This window comes from Dendrobium catenatum, unplaced genomic scaffold (genome assembly GCF_001605985.2).
Source record: "Dendrobium catenatum unplaced genomic scaffold, ASM160598v2 fragScaff_scaffold_616, whole genome shotgun sequence".
Taxonomy (NCBI): domain Eukaryota; kingdom Viridiplantae; phylum Streptophyta; class Magnoliopsida; order Asparagales; family Orchidaceae; genus Dendrobium; species Dendrobium catenatum.
The window spans coordinates 29,678-51,368 of NW_021319078.1; the positions used below are offsets into that span (position 1 = coordinate 29,678).

Sequence of the window (21,691 nt, forward strand, 5' to 3'; positions counted from 1 at the left end):
TTGGGTTGGCACATAAATACTATTTCATTTAAGCTGTCATGGAGAAAGGCATTCGTGACATCTAGCTGCTGCACCGACTATCAATGATGCAGAGCGACTGTGAAGAGGACTCGAATGGTAGGAAGCTTCGCCACCGGACTGAATATTTCTTCGTAGTCCAGTCCGTGTTCTTGTCGATTCCCTTGAGCCACGAGACGAGCCTTGAATCTGGCTACCGTCCCTTCAGAGTTAAACTTCTTGCGGAACGTCCACTTGCATTCTAGGATAGATGCATTCGGTGGCTGTGGAACTAAGGACCATGTGCCCTGCTGTTGGAGTGCCGCAAATTCTTCTGCCATGGCTTGACGCCATTCGAACTGCTTGCTCGCTTCAGAGTAGCTAGTGGGTGCAGATTGTTGATCACATTGTGTTATTTGATGAAGCAGGTTCAGACAGCTGATGGGTTTGAGAGAACCGGTTTTGAATTGTGTCGTCATGTGATGTTGAGTTAGTGGAGTAATGTGAGATGAATCTTGTGTTGGAGGCGGCGTGATCCGTATAGACGGGATTGAGTTTGCTGTGGAGAATGAGGTAGAGGCCTTCTGATTTGTCCGAGGAAGAGATGGAATCGATCGAACGGGTGCTCCTTCGGTGGCTTTGGATACAGGGAGAAGCAGTTGAGTTGGCACGTCCTGTGTAGAGGGTAGTGAAGGTTTGGATGGCTGCTGAAATGGAAACATATTCTCTATGAATTGAACGTGCCGGGAGATGATTATGTGACTGGTTTCTTGGTTTAAGCACATTTATCCTTTGTGGTTGTCCGAGTAGCCCAAGAAGATGCAGGTGGTGGAGTTTGGTTGAAGTTTGGTGGATGAGTGCGGTGGAAGACGCGAAAAGCAAGCGCATCTAAACGTTATGAGGTGAGTATAGTATGGATTAATATTGAACATGAGTTGAAGTGGAGATTGATTTTGGTTGGTAGGCGAGGGAAGTCTGTTGATCAGATAGACCGCAGTGGCCACAGCTTTTGGCCAGTAAAGATGAGGTATATATGTGGTTTGTAGCATTGTTCGAGCGGTGTCCAGGATATTACGGTGCTTGCGCTCGACGACCCCGTTCTGTTCCAGTGTGTAGGGGCAGGACACCTGATGGTGAATACCTCTGGAACCGAGATACTTTTGGAACTGGTGGTTCATGTACTCGCAGCCGTCGTCGGTTCGAATAGCTTTGATTTTGTGATCCGTTTGGTTTTCAATGAATTTAATGAAATATATAAATGTATGAACGACATCGGATTTAAACAGTAAAGGAAAAATCCACGAGTAACGCGAGAAATCATCCACGATGAGAAGATAGTATCTAAAACCCTGTTGTGCGGTGACCAGAGACGGTCGCCACACATCATAGTGCATAAGCTGAAGAGGTTTATTAGTTCGATTTACAGAATTTTCAAATGGTAATTTGTGACTCTTGCACAGCTTACACGAAGTACAAATATTAGAGATATGCGAAATATGAAGACTAGGATTGGTTCTGGAGATGTGTTGCAGAATCTGTTGATGAGGATGACCCAGTCGCTCATGCCATTTGATTTTCTTTGTCTGCACAACTAACATAGCTTGCTTCGGAGATGACAACGTCGACATTGCAATGGGATAGAGTCCATTCCTACACGGACCGCTGAGAAGCGTTCTGTTGTTCTACAAATTCTTTAAGACGAAGCCATTAGGAGTAAATATAATTGATATTTGATTAGCAGAAACAAGATTAGATATAGAAAGTAGGTTGTGAGATATGGCAGGTATATGAAGTAGTTTGGACATAATTAACTTACGATCCGGTGTCGGGAGGAGACCCGTGCCCGAATGAGCAATCGGGACGGATCTTCCGTCCCCAACCATCACCTGATCGGATCATTGGTAGACCGAGCCTTGAAGAATTTGATCGTTTATGTTGGTCATGTGCGCAGATGCACCATAGTCGAGATACCAGTCTGTGGATGTCGCATCTGTGGAGGCAAGAAGAGCATTATTGGGATCTGATTGAGTTCTTGGCGTGATGTAGTTAGCATTGAGACGGTGCCAACAGACATCAGCAGTGTGTCCTCGTTTCAAGCATATTTGACATGTGAGGGAGGATTTCGAGCCCTGTTTCTGGACCGATCCAGAGGACGGCTGAGTTCTTCCTCGGCCACGGTGACCACGGCCGCAGTTTGCGTATAGAGCGGTTTGTGTTTCTTGCGGTATTGCTAGACACAGAGAGTCGGCTTGAAGATGTATTTCTTTGCTGATCAGCATTGCATATAGGTTGTCGAGCTTGAGAGGAGATTGCATTGTCCTGATAGCGGTCTTGAATGACTGATATGAGGGCGGTAGGCCGTTCAAGATATGAAGGATAATATCCTCAGTGTCAATGGTTGAGCCGACGGAGGCAATGTTGTCGACGATCTTCTTGATCTCTGTGAGGTAATTTTGCATAGACATATTCTTCATAGCAATGTTGTGCAACTAGTTCTTGAGCTGCATTACCTTGGATCGATTCGAAGATTGGAACCGGATTTGAAGGGCTTGCCAGATTTCAGATGTGGAATCGAGGTGCATTACATAAGGGAGCACCGAGGCCGATATGGTTGAACAGATCGCCGCGGCAAGGTTCTGATCTGCAAAGATCCAGGTGTTGTCTGTGTAGTTAGAATCTTGATTTTCTTGATCTGGGTTCGATAAAGATTCAAGAAAACTTTCGAAGCCATTTGCCTTGAAGAGTTTGACAATATGGTTCCTCCATATCGGATAGTTTTCCGATGAGAGTTGATGTGGAACTAGAGTTTTGAGATTTGAGATTATGAATTTGAGAGATGGATAAAGAACCGATTTCGACGACGTCGGAGCTCCGGTGTCCGCCTGAGTAGAGGAAGGTGACGTCGAGGATGCCATGATAGTTGTTGGCCAGAGGATCAGCCCGCTACTGATACCATGTAGAAACTGTAGGTCCAGTGAGATAGTTCGCCAGACTTCAGGAAGATGAACTCAGAACAAGACAGGAAGAGAGAGTTTATTTCATTGGTTCAGTCGAGCCAGAGTACATGAGCCTATTAATAGGCAGAGCAAGTTGAGCTATACACGTGTGAGATTGCCATTGGTTAACAAGAACATGATTTACATATCATTAGAGCTAAGCTTATTTAATTAGGTGCTGATAAAGATCATCGTGCACACTAAACTCTCTCCCGACAATTACAAACAAACTAAAATTTTGATTCAAAATATGAAATTGGTGGTTCCATTGCTGGTGTGGAAGCAAAGGACTATCAACATAAAAATTCTAATAAAAAAGACATAATTATTGCAAAGTCACAATAAAATCTTAGTTTTAAGGGATCAAACTTTAAAAAGATTGTGCCTTTCTCTCCATCAACTCCTGCATCAAAATTCTAAGATCAATATAAGAAGACCCTCCCTCCTCCATTGCCTTCCTCGCCAACTCTTTAAGCTCCCTCGCTCTCCTCCTCCTCTCCACTGCATCCTCCCCCTCCCCCATTACACTTCTCACTGTTGCCTCCAAAGCTGATGCATTCACAACCGGTCGCTCCTCCGGCCTAAACCCGAACACCATTGAACCCACCTCCACTCCAATTTTGAGCACATCCACTATGAGACGCTCATTGAAAAATTGCTCAGCAAAGAGCGGCCATGTCCCCAATGGCAACCCTGCGGTTATCCCTTCTAAGCTTGAATTCCATCCACAATGTGTGATGAAGCCGCCCACTGCCTCATGGTTAAGTATCAGCAGCTGCGGCGCCCATCCATGGACGATAAGACCCTTCCCTTCTATCCTCTCCTCATATCCATCAGGAATCCACTCATCGCTCATGTTCCTGATGCGGGTTATTTGAATGAGCTGGCATTATTCTGTTAGACCATGTGCCCACTAGTGGCCTTCACCTCCTCTTTTCTAACCGTTTTCTATTTCTGCTATTATAGTACACTTAGCACCTTTTTTATTGCAGGGTATAGTTTTAGTATTAGAGAAATTCTCAGCTAAGATAATATATATTCCCTGTTTTAAGAGCCAAGAGACAGAAATGATATTACCCTGTTTTTAGCTACCTCGTTCTTGTCTTGTGTTACTGTTTTATTGTGCAGGTTTCTTCTTAATTGTAAGAATCGCTGCTGCATATTGGTATCAGAGCCAACCTGGGAATGGCTGAAGGCAGTTCTAAAAGAACTACCGAGGAGGAGAAGACGTTGGATGCAGTGTGGGCGGCTCAAACCAGCTTCACGCGGCAACTGGAGGAGATGAGAGCAGATTTATTTCGCCTCTCCATGGAGATGAGGACCGATATGGCTGCTTTAAGAGCAATGCTGCTACCCGCGGGCAGAGGATGTGTACCAACTCCGGCACCGCCGATGGGGAGACAACCGGTGGAGGGAATCCGACGGCGGCAACAGATTCCTATAACCGATTTTTCAGATTCAGAAGGCGAACTTCAATATCGGCTGAATCCTGCTCAGTCCGATTCGGAAGAGGAGATGCAGTATCAACTTCAAGATCCGCCACGACGACGACATCGTCATCCCCGAAGAGAACAAGGTGAATTCAAGGTGAAGTTGGACATCCCATACTTTGATGGTCATTTACATATTGAAGATTACCTGGATTGGGAACGGGCAGTTGAAACCTTCTTCGAGTATTTGGAGATTCAACCGGAGAAACAGGTTAAATATGTAGCGTGTCGTCTGAAAGGTGGTGCTAGCGCATGGTGGTTGCAGTTGTTACAGGCACGCCGACGTGAAGGACGGGGGTCGGTTCGTAGCTGGATTCGCATGAAGCAACTGCTAAGGGGGCACTTTTTGCCGACAGACTACGAACAAATGTTGTACCTCAGGTATCAACATTGTGTACAGGGATTGCGGACAGTGAATGAGTATACCGAAGAGTTTTATAGACTCAGCGCCCGTAATAATTTACAAGAGACGGAGAATCAATTGGTTGCCAGATTTGTCGGAGGGTTACGGGAGCAACTTCAAGAGAAGCTGGAAATGAACTCCATCTGGTCTTTATCTCAGGCGGTGAATTTCGCATTGAAGGCAGAGGCACAGTTGCAACGCCACTCTAGAAGTTATTCCAGCCGAAGGCTAGTCTCACAAGAATCTCCAGGTGACAATTCCCGAACAGCAACAACAAATGCGTACGCCAAACCACCCACAGCCCCAGGTAATACTCCTATTGTCCAGGCGACCGAGCCAAGACCGCCGATCCGAGCTAAGATACCGCCTAAGGAGAATCCGTATGGCAGACCAAACCCTTTAAAGTGTTTCAGATGTTTTCAACCGGGGCATAAGTCCAATGAATGCCCCAACCGACAACAACTTCAGTTGGCAGAAGGTGAGAACCGTGAATTCAGCGGAGAGCCTGAATTGCCTGCGGAGAAGGATGACGAGACCGAAGACGTCTGCGGAGACATGGGAGAACCTCTTGTTTGCATCCTTGAGAAGCTTTTGCTTGCTCCCAGACATGCTGTACCGACACAGCGGAATGCTTTGTTTAGAACAAAATGCACGATACAGGGGAAGGTATGCGAGTTACTGGTTGATAGCGGGTGTACCGAAAACGTGATTTCTCGTTCCGTAGTGCAGGCCTTACAATTAAAAACAACGAAGAAATCTCACCCATATAAGATTAGCTGGGTTAAACGTGGTATAGAAATCACTGTCAATGAGACGTGTGCCGTAACCTTCTCCATAGGTAAACATTATGTCTGCAATGTTGTCTGCGATGTACTCGACATGGATGTTTGTCATATCATCTTAGGCAGACCATGGCAATTTGATGCTAACGCCCATTACGACTGTCGGAGCAATGTTTACTCGCTAGAATGGAACGGCAAGAAATTGAGACTGTTGCCACAGACTCCTGAACACATAGGCCAAAACGAAAAAGGAAAAGCCGTGGCTTATTTAGTTTCGGGACCGGAACTCTTGTTAACTCCATTGGCTGAAACGACTATGTTGGCTTTAGTCACCACAGATTTCCAGAATGTTCATGACAAAGTGCCGTTGCCAGCCGGAATTCGCAGTCTTTTGCAAGAGTTTGCAGATATCGTTCCGTCCGAGTTACCCATGGAGTTACCACCGCTCCGTGCCATCCAGCATCAGATCGATTTCGTTCCAGGGTCGACGTTACCCAATCTTCCGCATCACCGGATGAGCCCAAAGGAACATCAAATTTTGCAGGAAATTGTGGATGATCTTCTTCGCAGACAGCTGATCCAGCACAGCATGAGCCCCTGTGCAGTGCCGGCTCTCATAGTCCCCAAAAAAGACGGACAGTGGAGACTATGCATCGACAGTAGAGCCATTAATAAAATTACGACGAAGTACCGTTTCCCAGTACCTCGTATCTCTGATTTGTTAGATAAACTCCATGGATCCGTGGTATTCTCCAAGCTAGATTTGCGCAGTGGGTACCATCAAGTGCGCATTAGAAGTGGTGATGAATGGAAGACCGCGTTCAAGACGCGAGAAGGGCTATACGAATGGCGAGTCATGCCGTTTGGATTGTGTAACGCGCCGTCCACCTTCATGAGATTGATGGCTGAAGTTCTCAAGCCATTCTCCGGTAAGTTCTGTGTATCTTATTTCGATGATATACTTATTTTTAGCCCCTCCATGGAAGAGCATCTGCAGCATCTTCATCAGGTATTTGCGGCATTGCGTGCTCACAAACTATACTTAAACATGTCCAAGTGTGAGTTCGGCAACCCATCCGTCTGTTTCCTGGGATTCATAATTTCGCACGAAGGAATTCATGCCGATCCACGCAAAATTGCAGCCATCCGAGACTGGCCAGTGCCACGTTCCATTACAGATGTGCGAAGCTTCCATGGCCTTGCTAATTTTTACCGCAGATTCATCAAGGGATTTAGTGTTATTGCCGCACCCCTTACTGATCTTATGAAGGGTAACTCATTCGCCTGGACTGATCCACAACAGACAAGTTTCGATCAGATTAAAAATGCTTTATGTAACGCGCCGGTTCTGGCTTTACCAAGTTTTGAAAAGGCTTTCCAAGTTGACACTGACGCTTCCGGGACTGGTATAGGAGCTGTTCTCTATCAAGAAGAAAGGCCTGTTGAGTATTTCAGTGAAAAACTTAGCCCTTCGCGCCAAAAATGGACTGTCTATGAACAAGAGCTGTATGCTGTGGTCAGGGCTCTCAAACAGTGGGAACACTACCTGTTGCACCAGGATTTCGTGCTCTGCAGTGACCATCAGTCCTTGCAGTATTTGAACAGCCAGAAAACTATCAATAAAATGCATGCGAGGTGGGTGATTTTTTTACAAAAATTCAGCTTTGTAGTAAAGTATAAGACTGGGAAATTGAATAGAGTGGCGGACGCCCTGAGTCGTAGAGCAGCTCTGCTCACTCGGTTACAAACTGAGGTAACTGGTATGCAGGAAATGAAAGCGTTATACGCTGAAGACACGGACTTTGGCAGCATTTGGGAGTCCTGTTGTTTCGGTACTCCACAAGATGACTTCTCAGTAAGACACGGATTCCTCTTTAAAGGAAACTCATTATGTGTGCCGGAGTCTTCCTGGCGGCAACAACTGATCAAGGATATTCACTGTGGCGGGTTAGCAGCTCATGTAGGTCGTGACCGCACCCTTCAACAGCTGCAGTGCAAGTTCTTTTGGCCGCATATGAGAAGAGACGTGGCTCGTTTCGTAGAGCGGTGTGCTGTGTGTCAACAGTATAAGGGAACAGCCCAAAACACTGGGTTGTATCTACCGCTACCTGTACCGGACACGATTTGGGAAGATCTTAGCTTAGACTTCGTTCTGGGATTACCGCGGACTACGAGGGGATCTGATTCGATCATGGTGGTAGTCGACCGTTTCTCCAAAATGGCGCACTTTGTGGCTTGCAAGAAGACGTTCGATGCTTTGCATATCGCCAAATTGTTTTTTAAAGAGATTGTTCGCTTACATGGAATTTCTCGCAGCTTAACCTCGGATCGGGATGTAAAGTTTATCAGCCATTTTTGGCGGGAGCTATGGAAGAGATTTCAAACTGATCTTAAAATGAGTTCGGCATATCACCCGCAGACGGACGGTCAAACTGAGGTTACCAACCGCACTCTCGCTAGTATGCTGCGGTGCTTGGTTGAGGATCACCCCAAGCGTTGGGAAGAAGTTCTTGGGCAAGCGGAGTTTGCTTATAACTCTATGCCAAACCGTGCCACAGGTATGTGTCCCTTTAGTATTGTATACACAAAAATGCCTAACCACATTGTAGATGTGGCCGTTCTCCCGAAGTGCCGAAGTGCCGCTGCGGCGCAATCTGCTGAACAGTTTTCTGAAATTTTAAAGAGTGTTCGTGGTCGTCTAGAAGACACTAATCTAAAATACAAAGCGGCACAAGATAAGCATCGCAGATCTGTCGAATTTCAACCCGGCGACTTAGTCATGCTCCGATATCGACAAGATCGATTTCCCGTAGGCTCTTGTCCTAAGCTTCATCCCAAGAAGTTCGGTCCATTTCCAATATTGCGAAAAATCAACGATAACGCCTATGTTATCGATCTTCCAAAGGATCTAGCTATCTCGACAACCTTTAATGTTGCTGATATCTACCCTTATCACCCCCCAGATGAAGCCGTCACAGCCTTGCACTCATCGGAGATGAGTTCTTCTGAAACCGGAGGGAACTGATGCGGGTTATTTGAATGAGCTGGCATTATTCTGTTAGACCATGTGCCCACTAGTGGCCTTCACCTCCTCTTTTCTAACCGTTTTCTATTTCTGCTATTATAGTACACTTAGCACCTTTTTTATTGCAGGGTATAGTTTTAGTATTAGAGAAATTCTCAGCTAAGAGAATATATATTCCCTGTTTTAAGAGCCAAGAGACAGAAATGATATTACCCTGTTTTTAGCTACCTCGTTCTTGTCTTGTGTTACTGTTTTATTGTGCAGGTTTCTTCTTAATTGTAAGAATCGCTGCTGCAGTTCCGAACCACCAAAACAAATGGATGGCCGGAAAACTCCAGTCCATAAGCAATCTCCCTCAGTTGTTCGGCTGTGAAATCACATAAGCTGCCAAAGCACACGTACACGACTGACCCTGGCTTCCTACCATTTAGCCACTTCAAGACTCTATCTTTTCTGTTTTCTCCGCCCCTTTCTGATTTATCGACCTCCTCTTGGTTGCAGAGCGCGACAGGCCCGACATGCCACGCCTTCCTCCCCATGGCTTTCTTGTAGTGTTCGACGTAGTCCGGCTCCATCTCATAAAAGCTGTTCACCACCAACCCATAGCTCTTGGGACCGACCTCTTTCACCAGCTTGATCATCTCAAGCATGTCGGTCATGGAAGAGTTTATTTTACTGGGATCGCTGACTTGGGATCGAAGCATCTCAATGCGATGTGGCAGGCCAGGGAGGACGAAGGTCTCCGACTCCGATGGTAAGCCCTCAAGAGGCTTGTGTCTCTCTATGCTATCAATAGCACATGATGCAAAGAAGTTGGAGCCTTCAAAAATGATCCTTGGTATGCCATTCTCGGTAGCCACTTCATAGGTCCATGGCAAGAAGACGTCGGTGACAACGCAGTCAGGGCGAAGTTCTTTGAGGACAAGGTCGAATGGGTGGCGTAGCAAGGCAACAGCCTTCATAAGTTTTTGAATTTCTGTGAAAGAGGAAAGAGATGATATGTTCTCACATCCCTCAGGGAGGCCAACGGCGGCGAAGGGGAAGGGGATGAAGTGGAGGCGGATGGAGGAGGTGGCGGAGGAGTTGAAGCGGTCGATGGTGGGTTGGATGAGGGCAGAATTCCCGGGGGTCGTGAGAAAGGTGACGACTGCACCGCGGGCTGCGAAGAGCTTGGCCAAGTCGACCATGGGGAGGATGTGGCCAGGAGCCATGAGTGGGAAGAAGAGGACGTTGAGGCTTTGGACTGTAGATCCCATCGTTTGCTTGCTGATACGGCAAACTGAGGATATGAAGTACGTAGCTTTCTCAAGCTGAAGTGAATGGAGGAGTCGTTATAAGTAAACCATAGAGCAGAAATCTGTAGAACTTGACGTCATGGATGAAGTAAGAGTATTTGATCTTTCCACTATGAAAGCAAAGGCTTCTAGAAGAATTCTTTGAATAATCTGAGACACGAATCTTACAGCAAGACAGACAAATTAATGGCCAAGTTAATAGAAAAGTCTATGTATTATTTATAATTCAAAATATAGACCACCACTACTACCAGTGTTGCGTTAAGAAGTACTCCAAAATTGGATGAAATTATGAAAAATATATAAAATATAAGATTTGCTTAGGACAATTTTTTTATTATTTTTTAAAATAAAATTTTAACATAAATTTTTAATTATTTTACTAAAAGATTGTTTTAAAAAATAGTAAAAAGCAATTTCAAATCAAGCCTTAAGTTTTATTTGGGATGACTTTCTTGCTGCTTTCTAAACTAATTTTTTCAAGTACATGAAATTTTCTTTAAAAAATAACGAAAAAACTATCTCAATGGGACGTCTTTCTTACTACTTCTTAAAATAGCTTTTAAGTACAAAATTTTTAATTTTGTACTAAAAAACTCCTTTAAAAAGCATAAAGAAAGCAGTTCCAAACGAAACCTCAGTATCTTCTCACTTATTTTTCCTTGTCTTTCATGACAACTTGTTCTTGAATGCCACCACCATCTTTATCAAACCAATTAACATCCTCTTTAATAACAACTTATTTTCTTAAGGAAATATCTTCTATTCAAATAGGAAAAATATCTTTTTGAAATTAATTAAAAAATATATATATTTTTGAAATGAATAAAAATATCTCTTTTTGAAATTAATAAAAAAAAAATCTTTTTGAAATTAATAAAAAAATATCTTTATTAAAAATAGTTGATTTTACATGTGAAAACTAATTGATATTAGAATCTTGTTAAATTTTATGAGGTCTACAGTAGATGATTTTACATGTGAAAACTAATTACATGGAAGATTGCACAAATAATTTATCTTAGCCCATTGTCCACTAATGAAGAAGACAAATAAAGAAATTCATTGCTCTGGAAAATGCAGGCTATGCTTTCATTAAAGAGGAGAGGTTTTTGACAGATATGTCCGGGGTCTAGGGGGCAGCATCCCCTGGCAGAGTTTGCCCCCGGAATAAATTTTGATTTACTAACTTTCTTTGTTTTGGTTCATTTTTTTCTAACAATAACACCTCTACACAATATGTTTAATTATGCTGTGGGTGACGTCGGAGCTCAATCCAGAATAGCCTGCAGCCATCGGAGTTTGCTTATTTGCTTAAATGTTTGTTTTTCGTTTCCTGTTTTTAATTTTGTTGGTATTACTAGATCAGTGTCCTGTATTCATTTTATAAATTCTTTGGTGTAGCTTTTGTTCTGGCTCAGCCTGTAGCCGTATTTGAACATAAATAGTTCATACGGCTAGGAGGGAAAGGGCTTTTTGGAATTGATCTTTGAAATAAAGAACCGTAAGGTTGTTTCTAGGTTCAAGAACCCTGTCTATTTCCTGTATCCTGGATTGTCCAAGCCGTCCAGGTGGTGGTGATCGTTGCTTGGTACACTGCAGCGCCGGAGATAGCTTCGTTCTCTGCCGGAATTACTGGGTTCCGGCATCAGTGGGCAGTTGCCTAAAGATCATAGTATTTTAAAACTTTTAGGTGGGACAATTGCCTAAAAATTCTTGTAATAAAAGCTAAAAAATTGATTGATGGGGACAAATTATCTAAAGAATCAGAAAATAACTTTTTTTTTGAGGGGGCAATTATTGCCTGAGCTCAAAGGGGTCTGATTAACAATCAAATTCTCATTTAAATCTAATAAAAATATCTTTTTTTAATATTTGATAATCAAACTCTTTGTTTGTGCGTATGCTTGACCCATACATCATTTATAAATACTATGATTATTTCTTCAAAAAAAGAAATTTCACGAGTTGCACTGTGCTCTCTATCATGAGTGGATTCTTCAAGTGCCTCAATTTAAATCAAATTATAAAATGTAGGAAAGATAAAGAAGTTATATACAACTTATATGGTAAGAATTCTTTTGGGACAATTTTTTTACAGTTTTTTAAATCAATTTTTTATATAAAATTTATTAGTTTAAGAAATTTTTATAGTAAAAAATTATTTTAAAAAATAGTAAGAAAATTATTTCAAATGAATCCAAAGCTGCAATTTTCCTGTGAATTGAGAAAGAAAATTCTGATTTTATAAATTATGAATTTATTTCAATACTTTAAGAAGAGGATTTCCATTCCTTTTTAGTATTTTCATCATTGAAAGCTAAAAAAGTTCTCCAATTTTTTTGGTTGATTCCGACACAAAATATCAGTTCTTATGAAAATAAGAGGTAATTTAAAATGGAATAGAAATTGATAATTTGAGCCAACGAAATCAAAATAACATAATTTAAATAAAAAATATAATCCAAACATTCGACCAATGTTGACCCCTACACCAAAAAGTGCGCAAAAAAGAAAAATTCAACTATTCTAATGGCGCGCATCTGTGCAACACGTCACTTGAAAGGTCAAATGATCTCTGATTGCAAGATGGACTGTGTCATTGCAATCAGAGCATCGAATTCGTCTAAGAGGAAGCCCCTTGTAGTAAAATTGACATTTATGTTTTTTTTTTTGGTAAAATTTTTGTCAGGTATTTTTCAAACACTGTTTTTCTAAAGCAATAGAAAAATATTTAGACACAGAATTATGGAACAATTAAACCTCCGAAATATAATTCTGCATAATCTATGATAATTTGGTATAATTCTAAGTCAGAAAATTTTAGCTACACTGTATTGGATTTGACCGTTAAAATGTTGCTCATAGGGCAAATATCTGAAATTCTATAAATAGTCTAATTTATGTTTAATTTCTTAAATGTACAGTTATGTGGCATAATTAATATATATGGTGCATCTCTAAATGATATTCTATCTATATCTAAGAAGTTTGATGGGAGTTTAGTATGGAGTTTTATTATATATCCGCGAAGTTCTGTTGCAGATATTCTGAAAGTGTTGAGAGCACTGAAAGGCCTTAGGGCCAAGAGTTCTGAATGATAAGCATAATGGTTTTGGAGTTCTAAATGAAAGACATAAGGACTGGAGTTTTGTTACTTTTTACTCTGCACTATGTGTATATTTACATTCTAGCTCTAAGTTTGATAACATGTATGGTTATCTACAAAACCCTACATTATTCTGACACGGCTTTACATTATTAAGATTGGAATAACTGCTTTATTTTAAGTTATTGGTTTGGAAATTATTAAGTGATTTTGGTAATGTAATCTGCTAAGTTGTGTTAGCTCATTATATGTTTTGCAGTTCATTTTCAGGTTAGGGTAGGGGTAAAGGGCCGATTGAGTAGATAAAGCTAATTTTTTTAGTTTATTTTTTGTTTTAGATTTTTTAACTGTCCTGACATTTATGTATTTCCTGCCTTGTGTTTTTCTGCTGTCAAGAACTGTGATAGCAATAATCTGTAATATATACTTTTGTGGATAAATAGAAAGAAAAGAATTTTTGTGGATGAGTAAATTTATGTATAGTAGAAAAAATTAGTACTTCTGGTATCTATATCTGAAAAGAAATATGACATCTCTCTAAATAAAAGATCTTGGTCTGTGCGGTTTTAGCTCTGTTCTGTCACTATCCAACACGGTATGGCCTGTATCTATGGATCATATCGAGTTGGGTTGTGATATGGAATGAGTAGTGAATTCCTTAAGTTCATTGGATTTAGTTTGGTTGACTAATTTGGGTTGACCAAAATGAAGAAAGAAGATAATTCTGGTGCAAAGTCCAGTTATGCCCAAGCGGATTGCATTGGCTGGCCAAATTGCCAAGTGCACCTCAATCAGCCAAAAAATGTGTCTACCTCTTCCTCTTCTTCCTCAATTGATTTAAGCCCTAACTCTAAGTTTATTTCCATTATTTAGTTATGGTTTTTTGAATGTATGTTAGAGAGATTAGTCATTAATGGGGTGAATTACAAAGTTGGAACATATTTTACTTTTGAGACTTGGATTATGTTTAGGCTATAATTCAAGATAATCAACCTAGATCTGTATAGAAGGATCGAATTCGAACTGAAATTCACTTATTAACTCATGCAGCATCCCTAGACGTCACGTGTGTATCAATAACATGCTCGTCGAGGCCCATGCGGGTGTTTGGGATTGATTGTATTTATCGCTTTAGTGTACATATGTGCTTACAAGTTAAGGCGCATGTAAGGGGGTATTCTTGGAAAATTTATAAACGTCTTCTGTCCGCTTGCATGAATGTTGCGGATCCGGTGACGTGTTGCAGTAGCTTTTGAATTGAGTTATTTCCTACCTTGTATAGGTAGACTGTCGTGCACTACTTGTATGATTTATGCAGGTAGATTGTAGTGCACCAACGAATCTCCTGCCTTTGGTGGTAGATAGTTGATCACATATGATATGTTTGTTCGTGGTTATTGCTTTGCCCCAAAAATTCTTCTAGCGCCGACCATGGGCATTTGTATTTATTGTAGTCACTCTATATTTTTCTTGTAGACAATACTGTGGGTGTGTAACGGGTTTCCTACGATAGCTCGTAGGGGTTTGCACTTGTTGCAGTTCTCTTCTATATTTGACTTGCAAATGACATATCAAATGCATGACAAATCTTCTACAATGACTCATAGATATTTGTATTTGATGCATATCATCTACTTCTGCTTGTGGGGAGCTGGTGTATTTGCTTTCAATCAAATGGTATTGATTGTACAAAGGCATCATTTGCTTGTAGATGGAATAAACACTATCGCATTTCTTCATATTCACCAGCCTTGCAATTCTATTGCTTGAGTCATGTTAGCAGTACGAATCTTTCAATCTCTTTAGGAGTAGATCATAGTTTGCATGCTGACTTGCATTGACCGTGAAAGGGCCACACTTCAACTTTAAGTTGATATCTCATTTGTTGCATGTCTCCCTTTGAACATGCCACTATCTCCACCATAATCTACTTTCATGCATTTGGTGTTTATTCTTGAATCAATTATAAGCAAGCCATGCTCAGATATGTAAATCTTTGTTTGATTATTGATATTCATTAGAAAGATCTTGGACTTTATTCAGCATTTGAATTGATATGATCGAGTACTTGTTAAATCAAATTCTCATTCTGTATGGTTCAAGCTCAAGCCCAACTTGATCTCAAATTTGAGTCCCTTACTATCCAAGTCTTTGCTTGAATTCAATTATTAAAGTCAGGCTGAATCAAGTTCTTTTGGTTGAGCTTTGATACAGGTCCTCACTGATCAAATTACAAGTCCTCATTTTAGTTCAAATCACGATCAAATGAGGTTCAAATTAAAACATATCCTTTTGAATTTTTTTATTTATGTTCAAATTGAATTAAAGTTCTCTATATAATTTTCAAATTCATAAGTCCCTCTCATATGGTTCAAACCAAGTTCAAAAAGTCTCATGTTAACGTTCAAATCCTTGCTTGCATTCAAATCCATTTCATGTTTAAATTCATTTCATTTAAGTTCAAGTATTTTTGTAAATCACTTTGTCTCTAAATGTAAGTTCAAATTGTTTGTGTTAAATTCAAGTTCAAATTAATCACTTAAATTTCATGTCATTTTGTATTTTTTCCATGTTCAAGTCCAAGTCCAAGTAAAAGTTCCAGTCCGAGTTCAAGTTCAGTATGCATGTCCCATGTTATCCTTTGAGTTCGTCAAGCTCAAATATTAGTTTCATGATTTCAATCAAGTTCATTTGATGTTCAACAAGGTCCCAAATTTAGTAGTATGTTCACTCGAAATTTCGACAGCCTCCCGGTGTCTCCCCCATTTAGGAAAAAAACTACATAAAATTGGGCCTCCCGCCACGCTAGAGAAAAGCGTGTATGGTAGGTGCCCTCGGACAGGAACACCGCGGCCATGAAATTCTTTAATCCCACCACGCCAAAAAAAGACGTGTATGGGTCTTTAGTACTTGTTGAAGGAAAAACACAATCATTTCCTCGCGAGTTGATACTTATGAATATCCCTGTCTCGCCGTAGGCGTCGCACCGGGTGTCCATCTCACCATGCTAGAGAAAAGCGTGTATGTGCAGTTTTTTGGCTTGACACAAACGTCAAGAAAGAGATTTTAGATGATTGCCCGCATCGTCGTAGGCGCCGCATCGGGTTCACTTCCCACCACGCTAGAGAAAAGCGAGTATGGGCAGTTTGCCGGTGCACCGCGAATGTCGAAACGAGAATCTGAGTTGGAAATTTATACATTCGCGATGGTTGGCGATGACGGTGAGATTCACAAAAACCTCCTTTTTTTTCTTTTTTCTTTTTTTTTTCTTTTTTATTTCTCTATTCTTTATTTTTTCTTTTGTATTTCTCTCTTCTTTTTTTTTGGTAATGCACTTGTAAATATATACAAACATATATGGCATTAATATAACTAGTAAATATATAACAGTCATAATAGTTACAAACGTAAATACATACATGTAAAGAAAAAAAGGAATAACACAACTGTTATAACATAACTAAGATAGAGTATTTATCAAGGTTCTGAAAACTGGACCGGACAACGAACCGGAAGAAATAGAGGTTCACGGTTCGACCGGTCGAACCTGGGTCGAACCGGATGACATAATAAATAATAATATTATTAAAAAAAATTAATAAAATTGATAAAATAATTAAATATAATAACCATATAATTTCCTATAAATTATTCTTAATTTATATTACATATTTAGATTTAATTTATAAATATAAATTATTTAAAAAAAAAAATAAATATTATTAACTTAAAAGATAAATATTATTCATATTATAAAAATTAATTAAAAAAATTTGTTAAAAAACTATGTTGTATAGTTTGTACAAGTGCATAATTATATATGAACTTAAAAGTGACTTTTTGCTTTGTATAGTTTAATCCCACATCTCTTGGAGGTGGTACTTTGTCTTGGTTATATACCTCTTTTCTTTCTCTCATGACATTAGCTATAATGTGAAGAAAGAAGACATGTGAGATGATTAAAGTAATTAATTGATTATGTCTTTAATATAAAATTTATAGTTTTATATTAACATTTAGAAGAATTTAACATAAAATAATTTATTTAATTATTATTAAAAAAAATTGAACCGGCCGGTTTTAAAAAACCCGGACTGGTTCACTGGTTGAACCGGCGGTTTTGGCCAAAACCGCCCGGTTTTAAGAGAAGGCGGTTTTAGGGGTGAACCGAACCGGCCATCAGACCGGTTCACGGTTGAACCGGTCGGACCGGCCGGTCCGGTCCGATTTTTAAAGCATTGGTATTTATAACTAATATTCTAAGATAATACTATTAATTCAAAGTAATAAGTAATAACTAATGGCAGATGATGACAAAACAAAATGATTAAAAAAAAAAAACTACAGGAATATGAAAGATTGCTTTGAACATAAAGATAATGCCTAAAAAAAAGACTATGAGTACGGTGCAGGTATAGCCTCACGTGAAGTGTGAATAGTTATCTTTTTGCTATTGGATGCAAGCAAAGAGTGCGCTCAAATAGAGAAGAGGGCTTATTATCTTGTTGGCTATCAGGACTTTCAAACAGAGGAGATTGCAGGAATCGAGCTTGTGGAGTTTCGGTCTGTGTGAAAACTGGAAGTAGGATTTTGGTGTGGTTTTGACTGTACGTGAGCAAAGGTGGCAAGAACAGGTTGGCTGGAATACCGTGGTCGGGTAAGTTTGGGAGGAAGGGACTTTGAGGGGTGCAGGTTAACGGAGGAAGGCTCTCGCAACGGTGGTGCTCGCGTGAGATCCGAACTGTAGGTGTAGAGAAACGGGACTGAGGCTTCGGCTGGGGCTCGCGTGCTCAAGGGGCAGAGCTGGAAAGGTAGTCCTTACGGTTTGAAGACGTGAAGTAGTTTTCATCGCTTAAGGGAGGAAAATTTGCTCTTGAAAACAAACGCCCACAAAACTCTCATCTCCTATCATTTTAACGAGGAGGTTGGCATCCCAGTCGAGGTAATCAGCGGCTTCCGCGGGAACTGATCGGTGGAGCAGCGATTTAGAACCGTAAATCCCAGGATTTTGGCGACAGAAGATATGAGGTAACGTCAAGCTGATTTGATTTATTTTTATTTGATTTTTCTTCAGCTCTTTTTTTTTTATTTGTTTTGGTTACAAAAGTCAACAAATTTCAAAAGGAAAATTTGGTGATTTCCGAAGCACATGACATCTTAAATATACATAAATAACCCTAAGCGAAGGTAAGCTTTTCAAGGAGAAGGGATAAGTTGTAGGAATTGAGATATGAACGATTCTAGTTCTGAGACAGATGAACTATCATTCAAAACCCAGTGCTTTGATGAAAGCAAAAAACAGAACAAAAGCTTTGGAAGGAAAAAACTCAAAACAAATTTTTTTACTTCACTGTTTTCACGGGAATAAAACGAAACAGAGAGCAAAAACTAAAAACTGTCTTTCACGGGATAACACTTCAATCTTCGGAATGGACTCATACACATTTAAAACACTTAATAAAAACAGTTTTTTTTTACCGTCCAATAATTAAAAACAAAATAAAATCTAAAACGACGCGTTGTTTGGGTTTGAAATATCCAATAATCTCTCCCTCAAACCAAAACTCTCTTCATCCCAAGCATCTTCACTAGCTTTATGAACCTCGGTGTCGGCAAAGCTTTGGTGAACAAATCAACTACCTGATCTTCTGTACTGCAGTGCTTCATGCTAACCTGACCCGTCTTTGCCGCATCTCTGATAAAATGGTAACGCACATCAATATGCTTACTCCTACCATGTTGTATGGCCGACTTGTTGTCCACATAAATTGTTGTAGCTTCATCAATCTCTCCAAAAAATTTCTTCAGTAAATTCTTCAACCACATTACTTCACATGCCGCTGCCGTCGCTGCTATATACTCTACCTCACATGTAAATAAGGCTACAACTTTCTGCTTCTGTGTGCACCAAGTAAAAGCTGTATCACCAACATAAATACATATCCACTTGTGCTTTTTCTTTCCTCATGATCATTTGCCCAATCACTGTCACAATATCTTTTCTCTTCCTCGGATCGGCCGAATGTTGACTGAACCACGTGTGATCTGATTGAGCCAATTTGGGACCTTCCCCTTTGATTAGGAAAGCCTAGAATTTTCCCTTTGCACTAAATCCATTTGGAAAAGATAATCTATCATTCTTAATCGAGAGTTTTCTTAGACCGATGTCTAAGATGTAATTAACTACGGGGACTTGCGCCCGTAGGAAACCGATCCCCACAATCAAATAAACCCTATTCGATGCCGATGTATCGAATAGGGGAAATCTCGTGAACTTTTGGGTTATAGATATTATTATCCATCGAGGTTGGTAGGTGAAAGCCGCTATTCTCCATGGTTAATCGTATCTATAACTCCATCTGCTCTTCCATCGGTCTGCTTGTGTCGATTGTAAAGGTCTATGACCACTTTGTCCTACGGGATAGTGTGATCGTACCTTTTGCATTCGAATCACACGAGCAGAATCCTTTCGGAGAGCCACAGATTTCTGGCGACCACGGTAGGATAGGTTTCTCTCTCCATCTTCGGATGTTAAATTATCTTCTCTTGTGTGCACTCCGGGTTTAGTGTTCTTCAGTTAGGTTCTTCCTCTTCTAGCCTTTACAGGCTATTCCGTCCCTTTCTCTCTCGTTCCTTCCAGTGGTTTTGTTTTACGCTAATTGTTGCAGTTTGTGTTAGCAGACAGTGCAATGACGTACTCCGGCCCTTCGGTTATTTTCTGTTTTGGCTCCAACTCGCGGGTGACACTCCCTGAGTCCCTGCTGACGAGCCCACCTGCGGGGGGAATCACCTTCGGTTCCTTTACCGATTCGGCGTACGTCACTGTGGGCGGGCCGACCCCCTCCGAGGCTGCTGCCTTCTCTCCCCCTCAGAGGAGAGGACGCGCAGCCAAGCGACCTTTCGGACGGCCAATTGCTCGGCAGCCTGCCCGGGCACCTGCTCGTCCCGTTGCTGTTCGTGCGCAGCTAGTGCGCCCGGTGGCTAGGCAGCCAGTGCCTAGGCCACTCCCTGTTCACCCCGTTCGTTCAGCGGTCAGGCGGCCAGCGCCTGTCGCTCCTGTTATTCGAGTAGCCCCGGCCCCTCAGCGCCGGCAGCTAGTAGCAGTTCCGGTACCTGTTGTTCCGGTAGAGGTTACTCGTGCTCGAGTCTCCCCTCCTCCTTCCTCTTCGAGGAAGAGGGTTGCTCAGGCCGAGCTTCCTTCACCTCCTACTCGTCGGGTTTCTGTGTTCACCCGGCTGTCTCACCCCGAGACTGTCGAGGAGACCCCGACACTCCCTTCAGTAGTTTCTGTTCCTCCTGTCCAGCCAGTTAGTACAGACATGGCGTCTTCCTCTACCTCCGGCCTTGGGAGAAGGGCCAGGAGGAATAGGAACAGGAGATTACGTTTAGCGGCATCCGATGCAGCAGTTCAGCGGATGGCAGATTCTGTGGCTCAGCAGGAGCCGGTTCAGCAGAGGATGGTTCCATTACAGCGGGAGCCACGTAGACGAGTAGTTGCCCCAGTTTCGGATGTTGTAGTTGCCCCTGAGATCGACATAGTCCAGGGAGGACGCTTCTCACCTCTAGCACATAGTGGTGATGAAGAGGATGCTGCCCGTATTACAGCAACCCCTCCTGTCCCCACTATTCTTCCTCGCGCTTGAGTCCCCAGGGATACTGTTGTTAGGACCCTCACTCAGAGGATCCGAGGCATTATCCGTTCAGCGCGCGGCAGATGTCGTGTTAGCGAAGAGAGGTTACTCCACCAGATCTCTCAGGTGCACGCCCAGTTATAGTGACAGACAGTTAGGCAGAGTTATCGGTGGCAGAGAAGACAGCCACCACGACAGCAGATCAGAGCTGTTCCCTTTGTTAGACCTCAGGCAGGTGCCCCTACTGTTGGACGATGATTTAGAGCAACAAGGGGAGGCCGATGTACCTTCCAGCTCAGCACAGGGTGGACCTCCCCGTTCAGTAGACACGGATGTCACAGTTTTGCAGTTGCAGACTCAGATGGCGAAGATGGCTAGAGCCAGAGCGACGATGACCGCCCAGTTGACAGCGTTGGGGGCTACACCCCATGTCATGGATGTAGGTACTCCTACTACATCCAGAGACGAGCCAGTAGCACCATAGTCGCCAGCCCCAGAGCCTGTTAGAGTTGATAGAGTTCAGAGGACAGTTCTAATGTCCCCACCAGCAGTACCGTTGAGTGTGCCAGTCCAGAGCCAGTCAGTACAATTGTCACCAGTTCAGATTCAGGACATGATTGCACAAAGGGTTGACTAGGCTATTGCTTCTAGAAATTTTGGAGATTCTGTTAGTAGAGGTCGTCCCTACCCGGTAGAGTATGAGCGGGAGCCTTACCCCGCCGGTTTTGCTCCTCCCTGTTTTCGAGTTTTTGATGGGTTTGAGAACCCAAGACAACATGTGGCTCAGTATCGGGCCATATGTTATAACATTGGAGGACATGATGCTTTGATGCTGAGGTTGTTTGTAAGTAGTTTAGGGGGAGTGGCATTTAAGTGGTATGCCGATCTCCCTAATGATTCAGTTCGCACTTTTGCTAAGATGGAGCAGCTGTTTGTGCAGAGGTTCATTAGTACAGAACATAG

At 41.8% G+C, this 21,691-nt stretch overlaps 1 protein-coding gene across 2 annotated transcripts; it reads right to left on the reverse strand.

Annotated features, from left to right (window-relative positions):
* Window positions 1-3,348: 3,348 nt before the first annotated feature.
* LOC110097305 (scopoletin glucosyltransferase-like) lies at window positions 3,349-9,970 on the reverse strand. Of its 2 annotated transcripts, none has more exons than XM_020823595.2 (2): window positions 8,994-9,970; window positions 3,349-3,853 (listed from the first exon to the last, which is right to left on the reverse strand). In XM_020823595.2, exons 1-2 carry the CDS (start codon window positions 9,947-9,949, stop codon window positions 3,364-3,366), a joined length of 1,446 nt encoding a protein of 481 aa, XP_020679254.1. In that variant the 5' UTR covers window positions 9,950-9,970; the 3' UTR covers window positions 3,349-3,363. The 2 variants fall into 2 exon arrangements, with proteins under 2 accessions (XP_020679254.1, XP_020679255.1); XM_020823596.2 differs by having other exon boundaries at window positions 3,349-3,850; window positions 8,991-9,970.
* Between the last annotated feature and the right edge of the window lie 11,721 nt (window positions 9,971-21,691).

Coding starts and splice junctions, on each gene's coding strand:
- LOC110097305 (XM_020823595.2), bottom strand. CDS start 9,949: ATGGGATCTACAGTCCAAAGCCTCAACGTCCTCTTCTTCCCACTCATG. Junction 3,854..8,993: donor CCATTTGTTTTGGTGGTTCG/GAACTGCAGCAG, acceptor AACCCGCATCAG/GAACATGAGCGATGAGTGGA.